Source organism: Gopherus flavomarginatus, chromosome 2 (assembly GCF_025201925.1).
Source record: "Gopherus flavomarginatus isolate rGopFla2 chromosome 2, rGopFla2.mat.asm, whole genome shotgun sequence".
Classification (NCBI taxonomy): domain Eukaryota; kingdom Metazoa; phylum Chordata; order Testudines; family Testudinidae; genus Gopherus; species Gopherus flavomarginatus.
The window spans coordinates 50,555,302-50,568,193 of NC_066618.1; the positions used below are offsets into that span (position 1 = coordinate 50,555,302).

General features: G+C 44.5%; 1 protein-coding gene across 3 annotated transcripts in view; it reads right to left on the minus strand.

The window, feature by feature from the left end:
* SLC25A13 (solute carrier family 25 member 13) overlaps positions 1–12,892 on the minus strand; it is a 141,650-nt gene that overhangs the window by 51,135 nt on the left and 77,623 nt on the right. For all 3 annotated transcript variants that reach the window (XM_050941710.1, XM_050941711.1, XM_050941712.1), the window contains one exon: positions 8,944–9,083. In XM_050941710.1, the coding sequence (XP_050797667.1) occupies positions 8,944–9,083 (140 nt within the window). The remainder of the gene's footprint in view (positions 1–8,943; positions 9,084–12,892) is intronic.

Genomic DNA, 12,892 nt, shown 5'->3' on the forward strand with positions numbered 1-12,892 from the left:
AGATCATTGGGCTGCCCACAACTCAGGTCGAAGGAGAAGGGGGAAGGACAAAATACATCTTTACAGGTCAGCAAGGTGCTAAACTGGAGGTGGAAAGAAAGGAATATGAGCAGACAACAGAGTAAGAAAAACAGAGAAAAATATCCAGGAGGAGGACAGAATATTCATGTGAGAGGAGCAATCAGTGTAGGACATGAGGCTGAAGACAACAGGGATTTTTTTTTAAAAAGGGTGGAGCTCAAACGGGAAAATAAAAATAAACCATAACACAGGAATAGGGCGAGAGAAAATGGCAGATTTGGAGATGTGGTCTGGAGTTTAAGGTGTGGGCACCTTCACTATACTGTGATTAAGATGAAATACAATTAAGTATTAAACACCCATTAAAAGTTTGGGTTTTGGACTGCAGATGAGAGACAGCGATGGTCTTGACTAAAGAGCATTAGTAATAAGCCAAGCAATGGAAACACATGGGGTTATAATTTACTATGATAAAACAGATACCGACCTTTTTGTAACAGTTGTTCTTCGAGATGTGTTGCTCATGTCCATTCCATTTTAGGTGTATGCATGCCCACAACAATCACAGTTGTTGGAGATTTCTGCCTTAGCGGTATCCGTAGGGCCAGCTGTGGCGCCCTCTGGAGTGGCGCGCTCATGCGGCAGTATATCAGGAGCCACTGGCCCTACACCCTCTCAGTTCCTTCTTGCTGGCAACTCCAACAGAGGAGTAGGAGGGTGAGTAATGGAGTGGACATAAGCAACACATCCCAAAGAACAACAGTTACAAAAGGTAGGTAACAGTTTTTTCTTCTTCAAGGGCTTGTCATGTTGATTCCATTTTAGGTGATTCACAAGTCGTATCTGTGGAGGTGGGCTTAGCAGCCTGCAGTACTGCCCTACCAAAGCCAGCATTGTCCCGGGCCTGCTGGGTAAGCACTTAGTGGGACGTAAACGTGTGGATGTCCTGGATAGGCACTTGGGACAGACAGGCTGCAAAAGAGGCCTGCACCCTTGTAGAGTGGGCAGTGACGATCACTGGGGGTGGCACCTTTGTTTGATCATAGCAGAAGCACATGCAGGCAGTGATCCAAGAAGAAATCCTTTGAGCGGATACAGGGTGACCTTTCATCCTGTCAGCCATAGCCCACAAACAATTGCGTCAACTTACGGAATGGCATGGTCCTATCGATGCAGAAGGTCAGAGCCCTCCTGACATCCAGGGCATGTAGCCTGCGCTCCTCCTCTGGCTTCAGAAAGAAGACCGGTAAGTAAATGACCTGGCTCAAATGAAACTGAAAGACTATCTTGGGAAGGAAAGGTAGGTGCGGTCTTAGCTGGATCTTGTCCTTGCAGAACGTAAGAATGGCCATACTAGGTCAGACCAAAGGTCTATCTAGCCCAGTATCCTGTCTTCAAACAGTGGCCAATGACAGGTGCTCCAGAGGGAATGAACAGAACAGGTAATCATCAAGTGATCCATCCCCTGTCACCCATTCCCAGCTTCTGTCGAACAGAAGGCAGTTCCGAGGTGAGTGCCCAAATCTTGGATATCTGACGAGCCAATGTCACCACCACCAGGAATGCACCTTCCAGGAGAGGGCAAGCAGACAGCAGGAAGTCAGAGGCTCGAAGGGGGATCCATGAGCCACGACAGTACCAGATTCAAGTCCCACGGAGGGATGGGATTCCTGACGTGTGGGTAAAGATGCTCCAGGCCCTTAATGAATCTGACCGTGATATCCTGAGCAAAAACCAGCCTGCCCTTGATCGGCAGGTGGAAAGCTGAGATGGCCACTAGATGGACCTTGACCGATGAGAGAGACAAGCCCCGGAGCTTGAGATGCAGGAGTTAACCTAGAATGAGCTGCAACGAAGCCCACTCGAGACGGACATCATTACCTGTAATTCAGCAGCTGAAACATTTCCATTTGGCCAGTTAGGTTGCTTTGGTGGAGGATTTCCTACTTCTCAACAGGACTCGCTGAACCTCGGCCAAGCACTGCGGCTCCTGTGCATTTAGCCACGCACAATCAAGCCTTCAGATGTAGCACCGCCAGGTTCAGGTGCAGAAGACCTCCGTGGTTCTGGGACCACAGGTGTGACCTGAGCGGCAGCTGGAATGGGGTTGCCAACAAGAGGTCCAGCAAAGTACTGAACCAGTGTGGGCATTGCCAAGCTGGCATTATAAGGATGACCTTTGACTTGTCCTGTTTGATCTTCACGAGGAAACTGGGAAGAAATGGCACCGGAGGAAAGGCGGACATCAGAGCCCCCGACCACGAGAGCAGAAAGGCATCCAACAGGGATCCTCTGTCCATGCCCTGAATCAGGCAGAAAATGCAATATTTTCTGTTCTACCTGGACTCAAACAGATCCACCTGGGGAGTTCCCCACCTGTGAAGGATGGAACTGAGTATCTCCGGATGAAGGGACCATTCATGCTGAGACTAGAATATTCTGCTGAGGCAATCTGCCAATGCGTTCTTGCTCCCTGAAAGGCGAGCGGCTATGAGATGGATGTTGTGCTGCGGACAGAAGTCCCAGAGCCAGAGGGCTTCCTGGCAGACGACGTGGCTCCGCCCTGCCTGTTGATATAGAAGACTGTAGCCGTGTTGTGCATCAGGACTTGAATCATCATTTCTTGTATAAGAGGTAGAAAGGATTGGCAGGCTAGGCAAACTGCCCTGAGTTCCCTGACATTGATATGCAGGGAACAATCATGACTGGATCAAGTACTGAGATTGCCTAAGTGGGCTCTCAATCCCAGGTCCGAAGTGTTGAAGACAAGGATCAGTGACGAGGCCAGGGTCGCGACGGGAATTCCTTCCAGCACCAATGCGGGATTCTGCCACCAGATGAGACACAACAGTATGCTGTCGGGAATGCTGACTCACCCGGTCCATGCTGTGCTGGTTGGGGGCATAGACTGACGCCAGCCATGTCTGTAGGGGCCTGAGGCGGAGTCGTGCGTGCCGGACCATGTACATGCATGCTGTCATGTGACCCATCAGTCTCAGGCACATGAGGGTAGTGGTGAGCGGGTGGGCTCACAGGTCCGAGATGAGGTTCCCCGTGGCTTGGAACTAAGTCTTGGGCAACAAAGCTCTGGTTTGAGTGAAGATGAAAACTAACCCGATAACCCTAACTCCAGTGCAATGCATAGAATTTGACTTTTTCTCATTTATTATCAGCCCCAGGTCACGGCAGGTGGAACAGACCGGATTGAGATGCCTTCGCACCTAATCTTATTAAAATCAAGGTACGGGTAAATTTGGACTCCCCAACGTCGCAGTTAAGTGGCCACTGATGCTATACGCTTTGTAAACACTCTCGGGGCCGACAAGAGACCAAAGGGCATCACTGTGAACTGAAAGTGGAGCTGGCCCAACATAAAATGGAGGAAGCGCTGGTGCCCCGGGAAGGTGGAAAAACAGAAGTATGTGTCCTTTAAATCGAGGGCAGCGTACCAATCTCCTGGATCCAGGGAGTGAATGATGGAAGCCAGGGAGACCATGAGAAACTTCAACTTCCTGAGAGACTTTTTGAGGCAGTGCAGTTCTAGGATAGGTTTGAGGCACACTTTTGCCTTCGGAATTAGGAAATAGCGGGAGTAGACTCCTCTTCCTTCCATGTTCCGAGGAACCTCTTCCATTGCCCCCAGGCACAGGCTTTCAACCTCCTGAACGAGGAGGTACTTGTGAGAAGGGTCCCTGAAGAGGGAAGGGAAAGAGGGCTGGGAGGGTTGGGCAGCTATAAATTGCAGGGTATAGCCCAAAGAAACCATATGGAGCACTCAGCAGTCCTATGTGATACGAGACCAGGCCAACAAGAAAGGGTGGAGGCAGTTGAGAAAGAAGGGGGCTGGATCGATGAATTGGCTGGGTTGTCATCCTTGGGCGTACCCTCAAAACGGCTGCTTCCGGCCTCCCTGATTTCTGGGAGGGTCTGTACCGCCAGGCGGGAAGACGATGGATAGCGCCTCTTAGGCTCCTTCTCCTTGTCCTTCCTCCTGTAAAGCCTGGGACCTAGACTGTGGCGGCGAAGGAGAGAGCCAAGGATGGAACTGCTTCCTGGAATGCTGAAGGGCTCGGGAGTCCTCAAACCCCTGGAGCCTTGAGTCGGTAAGCTTGGAAAAGAGCCCTGTACCCTCAAAGGAGAGGTCCTGGATTGTGGCCTGACTCTCTGGGGACAGTCCAAAGGTCTGCAATCACGAGCTGTGCCTCATGGCAACCGCTGATGTGACCACCCTGGCCACCGAGTCCATAGCATCCTAGTCCATCTGGAAGACTTCTCTGGCCACTGCCATGCCTTTGCTCACTAACACAGTGAACTCTTGGGCACGATCGTGTGGGAGGGCCTCTGTGAACTTATTAAGGGAGTCCCACAGGTTGAAATAATAACATCCCAGTAGGGCCTGGTGATTAGACACCCTGAACTGTAAGCTGGCTGTTGAGTAAACTTTCCTGCCAAACAAGTCCATTCTTTTGGCATCCCTATTTTTTGGTGTCCTGCTAACCTAGCCCTATCTGTCCCCCTCATTTAGTGTGGATATGATCAGTGATGAGGGGGATGAGTGTACAAATACTCAAAGCCCTTTGCAGGGACATAATATTTCTTTTCCGCCTTCTTGGAAGTCAGCAGAATAGAGCAGGGAGATAGCCAAATCGTTGTGACAATCTTGAGGATCCCTGGAAGGATGGGCAATGCGACCCGTGCTGGGGTGACTGAGATAACACTGAAGAGGTCGTTACCCTTCTCAGCGACTTCCTCAGTCTGTAGGCCAAAGTTTTCAGCCCTCATATAAGAATGGCCTGTTGCTCCTTAAAGTCATCTGGGGGATTGCTAGGGTGGGATGGCCTGGGTACCACCTCGTTGGTGTTGGGGTGTGATGCGCTGCCTCAGCCTCCATCTTAGTACCGTGTTCAGATGGTGGTGCCACAGCCAGCTTGTCCAATGAGACAAGGGAGGGCTGGGAGTATTGGATTGGCATCACTGGCACCCACAACGGGTTCCAGTACTGTCACTGGGGGGGCCCCCACTGTCCCTGAGACATCGGCACCATGGCCAGTGCTGCTCCAGTTTCCCACATTGGTGGAGGGAGTCTCCCCTTCTTGGCGACAGGCTGAAGTTGCAGTTTAACCTGACCACTGCCCCTCCGACGACCATGGAGAAGCCATTGAGGACTGGGTCTGTTTGCTGATTCTGGTGGGCGATCGCTAGGATGACAGTGAGTAGTGCCGCCTGCCCAAGGAATGGTACCAGGGTGAACAAGACCGGTGTTAAGATCCTGAGCAACCCCTCCAGGGCAGCAACCAACATCAAGAAGACATCCTGTGAGAGAGAGACTAACACCTTGACGACCTGTGGCTGGATATTTGCCGGTACCGGTGGTATGGTACCTTGAATCCGGAGTCCCACGATGACAGGTGGGGATCTCATCAGGGACCTAGGCCTCCTGGCCAGAGAGCTGGGATCGGTGCCAGGGTCCAAGGTCATGGCGATGGAGACTGCGCCTGCGGTCCAGCAACCAGGAGTGTTCCGCCAGTCCATGCTGCACCCTGGTAGGCTTGCCCTTCAGAGCCAGGGATGGAGCCGCTTTGCTTACCTGGCGTGGCACTTGCTTTGCTTTTTAGCCGCCAGGACTGCTTCGGGTACTAAAGGCCCCACAATAGGCTGGGAGCACCTGCCATTGCCTAGGGTGGGGGGGTGGGTCCCTGGCCGGGGTGGGGTGTCTGACTTCAGCGGTAACCCCATGAAGCCACGAAGCAGACGCATGGCCTGACACAAGTCCTTTGCCCGTGGCCCCTCTCTCCTTCAGTGCAGAGGGACTCTGCTTCTTCTGCCGCTTTCTTGACACTGGCAAGGGGGAGTGGTGCTGGGCCAAGTCCAGCGCTAGCAGTGCACTGCGCCCCAAAGCCAATGTACTCGGTGTCAGTTCCACGGTAGATGGCTCCAATGCAGGGTGAACAGTGGTCTCCATCAGAAAGGACCTAAGCCGGTATCTTGCTCCTTCTAGGTCCGAAGGCACACGTTTTTGCAGGTGCAACACCTGTCCTTTCTGTGGTTTTCTCCCAGACATTTGAGACAACTATTGTGCGGATCACTGATCAGCACTGGCCTGCTGCATGCTGAACACGACTTGAAGCCAGGACTCTAACTAACTAACTTAACACTAGAACTAACTACTATGAACTATATACAATGAGTAGAATGAGGTCTATGAAGAAACCACTACTGCTCTTGTGATGCAAGACAAGGCGCTCCAAACAGCTGTCACGGGTGGTGAGAGGGCATAGGGTTGGCAGGAGCTGATATACCACCTCAAGAGTGTGCCACTCCAAGGGCACCATAGCTGGCCCTGTGGATTCCACTAAGGCAGAAATCTCCGACAACTGTGCACATGGGCACACACACACCTAAAATGGAATCAATGTGAGCAAGCACTTGAAGAAGAATCTAATAAATTTTAGAGTTTTCAAAAGGTGCCTGTTTCCAATGCTGTCAAAACAACTACTCTACCCAAACAGAGGTCTACCGTAAAGACTGGTCAGACAAGCTTTTCAGCCCCATCACAAAGCAGTGCTTGGACTCTGCAGCAGAAGGAAGCCCCTTGCCCTCCTCATCAGAGCAGCAAGACACCATTTACTTTCCATGCCCATCCAGTCCATGACGTCTACCAAGTGCCAATGTGACTGTCAGTCATTACAGAGACAAGATGGGTGAGAAAATACCTTTTATTGGACCAAGTTCAGAAGTTTGTCCAATGAAAGATATTACCTCACACACCTTGTCTTTCTAATGTCGTGGGACCAACACCGCTACAACTACACTGCAAACAACGTCAATCCTTATGGTATTTTTGTGATGTAGACACCTGTAGGAACCGTGAGTCTTTTCACACAGGCTATCAAAGCTTTCCAATTCAAAAGGCACTTGATCACTATAGAACCAAGGTAGAGTTGTACTGATGACCCAGGGGGAGAGTGCACCCAATTACCAATCCAGGCACCTTCTTTTAGAATTTGAGTTTTTCTTCACACCTCCAAACAAGCAGCTAAACTAAGCAGGATTATCAGATACAGAATCAGGATGTTACAGTTTACCAAAGTCAGCATACAAGTCTAGCCTAGGTATTTAGCAATAATAGTAATTATTAAAACCAAGAGAATATGATTGCATTTATGATCTCCCACATCCTCTTCAGGCAAAGAGTTAATTAGGCTCTGTTTCGCAAAGTCAATTTGAAACATTTGTCTCAATAGCATTATCTTAATTATTCCTCATCAAAATGATACCACCTCCTACTGTGAAATAACTTCCCTGCATAAACAGAAAAATAAAAAAATACAACCTTGCGGTCTTGAAGTAGGCTCCTATTTTAAAACTATTGTGTAAAATCTTTACTGGCACTCAGTATGTCCAAAATGGATTCAAACAAGGCACCCATGCATCTCATTTTATTTATGGAAAGCATTATCATATTTTCAAAATCATTAACTGATTTTTCATTTGTATGATATTTTGCTTTGTGCAGCAATATACCAAAAACCATAGCCATGAAATGATTCCCTCCAGAGGAGATAGCTTTTATTTATTCTCTACGAAGCACAGGCAAAAATAAATAGAATTTTCTATCTGATGCACTATTTGGTTATTAAATGGTATCAAACAAACAGTGTGTATAAGAAGTCTGCAGCAGAAGGAATATCATTACTGTATTTTACCACTAAAATCACATAAATTTGGTAACTATAGAATTATGATAATCAAATGAAGCATTCCTTAATATCAATTTTGGCAAGTGAGTTCAAAATGCACAATATTTGGTACAAACATCTACTACTATTTAACATATTGGATTCTCCTAGTGAAAGATCTCCCACAGTTTTTAAATGTCTTGAAGTCTGGGTATTCCCCCCTCGTATCTCAAAGATGAGCTTGAAACAGTGGGCTACACTCATCAAAAAATACTCATGCTACATTCAAGTGCCAAAAAAGTAACAACTACCTAGATTCAGCCATTTTACCACAAGCAGATTATCTCTGCCAATGCATAACGTTCTAAAATCCACCTTTCTAACAGTAAGAGCAGCCTAAATAAACCATTGTTGGCTATGTTGCCAATATGGTGTTCATTAAATAACTATTTGTGATTCTTGCACATTTCTTATTATTCATTGTGACAGACAGGCAATTACCTCTAATATCTTTGGGAGATCTCACTGTATTAAGTTTATGTATCATTGTGGGCCAGTATGCATTTCCACGGGGAGGGTGACTGATTAAGCAAATTCACTCAGCTTATAACACCTCCAGAGAAATACCACCATCTGGAGGCTCACATATACCAGTTCAAACTGGATTCTTCAGAGACTAACAGACAAAGAAAGGACTTTTGGATAAACAGCTTGAATTTAAACTGACTCACGGCCATCCTTCTGATCCATCAAACCAGCAGGACATTCTGTCCAACCGAGGGACAAGAATCTAGGACTTTTGCCTACTGAACAGCCATAAGACTGATGGATGGCCTCTGGTAAGTGTTTATAGTGTGTAGGAACTCTTCTTTTTTTTAAAATTATGTTTAAAATGGAATGCTTTCATTTTAAGAATAAATATGCTTGCCTATAAAGGGCTGTGTGGTATCTTATAACTGCTGGTAATTACATTGTTATAAGCCTTTGAAGAGAAAGCAAAGCTCAGACACTGACCTGTTTAGGCAGTCTGGCATGCTGGCAGTCTCACTGTGTAAGCAGGGAATTATGCAGCCTGAAAAAATCCCCATCAGAAGCGGGAGAGTGAGTGTCTCTACCCAAGAGAGTGACGGCTAAGGAGCCAGGAGCCTAGAGTGGGTGCCCTCAAGGGAGTACAGAGAGGGAATACAGATGCAATTACCCTGAACTGTGGAACTCATGACAAACTTTATTGCATTAAACCCACCAGTAAGAACTGGGTAAACTCCGCATACGTTAGACGTCTTTTTCGATCTTTTCCAAAATGCAGCTGAACAAACTCTGAATTCCAGTTAAATGGAATGTGCTGATGAATTGTAGTCTGGCCAAAAACTTGTTTAACATCCTCTAGAAAAAGAGAAAAAAAAGAGAGATCTGATTAAAAAATAAGGAATCACACACATAGAACAGTAGTACTGATTTTTTCTGTCTAATAGGAAAATATTTTTCACATAGGAGATTATCCTATAAAATGTATCAACAAGCTTGGATTTTACTGATTAACTAAATCATAAGTCTAGAAAAAACTATCCATTCTCACAAAGAAAACTCAGTTTTCAAGTACAACGCCTCACAAAACAAGATCCCAAAGAATCTTTTTTAATTATTAAGTTACATACTGACCAAATATGTTTAAAAGAGAACCAAGTAGACACTTCATTGTTTCAAAGTGGTCTCTGTCAAGGAAAGATTAAGATTAACTGAAATTCTACATAGAAGATGACAAAACTTAACCTGTTTTTAAAGAACAACGAATTTTTGGATCAGTCTACACTTCACACTTCATAAAAGTAGTATTATTCAAAGTCTTCTACGTTCAAATAAACATAGCTACAAAAATACCAATATTTCAAGGTCCATTTTAATAAGTCAGCTAGTCATATACACCAGAAAATATATGTATAAAAACAAACCTTAACTTTTGAAATTTCTGGTTTCCTATTAAAAAAATGTTAATCTGACCAGTAAGTGCTTGCTTAGGACCTGATCCTGCAAACTCAGACTACTAGATGCATTCCTTACCACTATGATTTCTAGTAAACGGATTTCATATACAATTGAAGGAATTTTTTAGATGGTGTAAGGTATCATTAATTGATTTATAGGCATAGGAATGATGAATACCAATCCGAATATTACAACATAAGGGCAGTGGATTGCTGGAATCTAATTAAGTACATCTTCTAGCTAATGAGCACAAGAATAGGTATGAAAAGTTATACATCTTTTAGATGTAATGATGCGACAAACTCCTTGGACTTGATTGTGACTCTAAGGGATCAAAAGATTCCATCTTGAATTTATAGTCCTACAAGAATTTGTCATCACTTGAGGTCTAGAACTTGACAGATTACCCATGATCTTTGATACTAAAGTAGAGGAAACAGAATCCTCTACCTCACTCCTCCTGAGCAACCAAGTGGTTGGCCTTGATGTCCAGCAGATAACTTACGGTGTCTGCTATTGAGTCCTTTTCCAGGAGGAAGAAGGGGAAAAAGGAGAAGGGAGCCACTGAGGAGTTGGAGAAAGATATGAAAACTAACGTGAACAATTTTTTAAAAACTATGATGGAAGGACCTATTGGTCTGAAGTGGCTTCCTACTATATTCCCTAACACAGAGACTGCTTAAACACACTCAAGCCCAATTAATTCCTCATGCCAACTGATCTAAAACACACATTTTCTCATAACAATTCTAGATTCCTGTCAGAATTTTCTTCAATCCGCACTCAGAAAGGTCCATTCCCAGTGCTCCCTCCCTCCCCTTGATCTTACCTGGCTCTGAAGACATTAACAAAGACCGTAGTAGTGGCAGAAGTAGCAATCCATCAAGAAATAATCATTATCGTATCTCTCTTTTACATAGCACTTTTCATCCATTACACTGCAAAGTCCAGGTGATACCCTACATGGAGAACTATCTTGGTGAGAGGGCTGTCAGCCATTTGACAGGCAATATCCAAGTGATTAGCATCTCTCCCATTTGGGATTTGGGATTAGCATGGAAAAAAGCTCTCCTCTCTGACCACTTCTCAATGTCTCTCACCTGGAAGCAGAGCTGATTTCTCAGTTTGCTGGCAGTTTCAAAAAAAATCGAAAACAAATATTGTCTCAGGTCGAACCAAATTTGACATTTGAAAATTCTGAAAAAAAGTCCATTTCAGGTCAAATAAAATGTTTCATCCAATCCAAAACATTGTTTCCAGGTATTTTTAAAGGATGGAGTCACAAAATGGCTAGAGGAAAAGATGATAGAGGTAGACTTGGAGGCGGTGATGTCATCTCCTTATAAGCTATAGCCCAGTGGTTAGGGGACTCACCTGTCATATGGGAGACCCAGAACCAATTTCCTGCCTCTGCCTGGTGTGGGGCAGGGACTTAAACTTGGGTCTACCACTTTGGAGGAGAATGCCCTAACCACTGGGCTATGGGATACTCTGGTGTAGGTTTCTCTCAGTGTCTCCTGCTGAAGCTGTTCCACTGTGTATAAACAGTTAAACAGTCCTTTGGGCAGAGAGAGAAGGGGAGAAAGAGAATGACTCTGTAGCCAGGTGATCAATGAACTCACTTGAGACGTGGAAGACCCAAATTCATGTTCCTGATCCAATAAACATTTAAAATACATTTACTACTTAAAAAAAAATCCTCTCCAAATCTATCTGGGAGCCTTCTTCACCACAGCAGAGACGGAGATTCATCTGAATCAAGGGTACATAGCAAAGATATTTTCCAAGGCAGCAGTTCTTCAGATACTCTAACCATCTAGAGTCACATTTTTAAAGGCATTTGGTGTCTACTGGGATTTTCAAAACCACCTAGACACCTAAAGCCCATTGTAGTCAATTAGTTTAAGGTATCTAGAGGCTTCTGAAAAATCACAATAGGAACCTGCATCTGACAAAATAGGTATTCACCGACAAAAACTTATGCTCTAATATGTCTGCTAGTCCATAAGGTGCCACAGGACTCTGTCATTTTTTACAGATCCAAACTAACACGGCTACCTCTCTGATAACAGGCACCTTATTACCTTTAAAAATCTGAGCCTTGAAGTCCTCCATCATCTGGGACTGTTGATAGTGGTACTAAAACCGGTTCTGTTTGAGAGAGACTCCACTGTAGACTATTACTTCTTCCCTCAATGGGATTATTAGTTTCATCTTTTATCAGACCTAATTTGTGAAGATCTGGAAGACAGGATGGTGGAGGGAGAACTAAAAAATTCCCCACAGGATGGATTGATTTAAATCAAAGCAATTTAAAATCACTAATTTTAATCATGATTTAAATCAACAAACAGGAAACCTTAATTTAAACCACCAGTTTTAATAGTGTTTTGCATTTGTATTTTTAATGATTTCCTAATGAAAGGTTGATTCTCATTGGCTGATAACCATTAAACCACGTTGAATTACAACTAAATATAATCTTTACACTAAATTTGGTGCTTCTTTTTGTTAACCATGAGGATATGCTGTATTGATAGCATTTATTTAAACAATTATATAGCTTAATTTACACTTATTCATTCTCAAATTTTACACATTTTATTATGTTAGAAAAAGGTGAACTATGCATGTCTTATTTACTAGATGATATTTTACCTCTAATTTGTGTGAAGCTCCATTTGAACAGAAACTAAATTCTACTAAAAATGCCATAAAACAGACTTTTTTAAAAATAAAACTTCCTTAAAGGTGTTGGATACATAAGAAAAAAACCTCATGATCAAAACATGCTTTTATATTTAAAACCAAATGATTTATTAAACAATGGTAGAGTATATCTGTAGTTCGCAGATCTCATCCTCTCACACTTAGTTTTTAATTCATAATTCATAGACTGGAAGAGGAAAACAAGCCTTCTAGATTTTTCAGCTTCCAATTGGTTTCTTAACCTTAACGAACTAGTCATTGAACTGAACTATCAGCATAAACTGAAATGAAAAAAAATATTCTCTCTGCACCTGCAGAAAAGGCTACTACAGTCAAAACCTGACTTAGCACTTCAACAAACCAGATGTCCCCATTTTACAGGGACAATCCGATATTTGGGGCTCTATCTTATACACCTATTCATCCCCAACCCCCATCCCAATTTTTCACACTTGCCATTTAGTCACTCTAGTTCCAGGTGCCTAGCCAATGACAAGTTC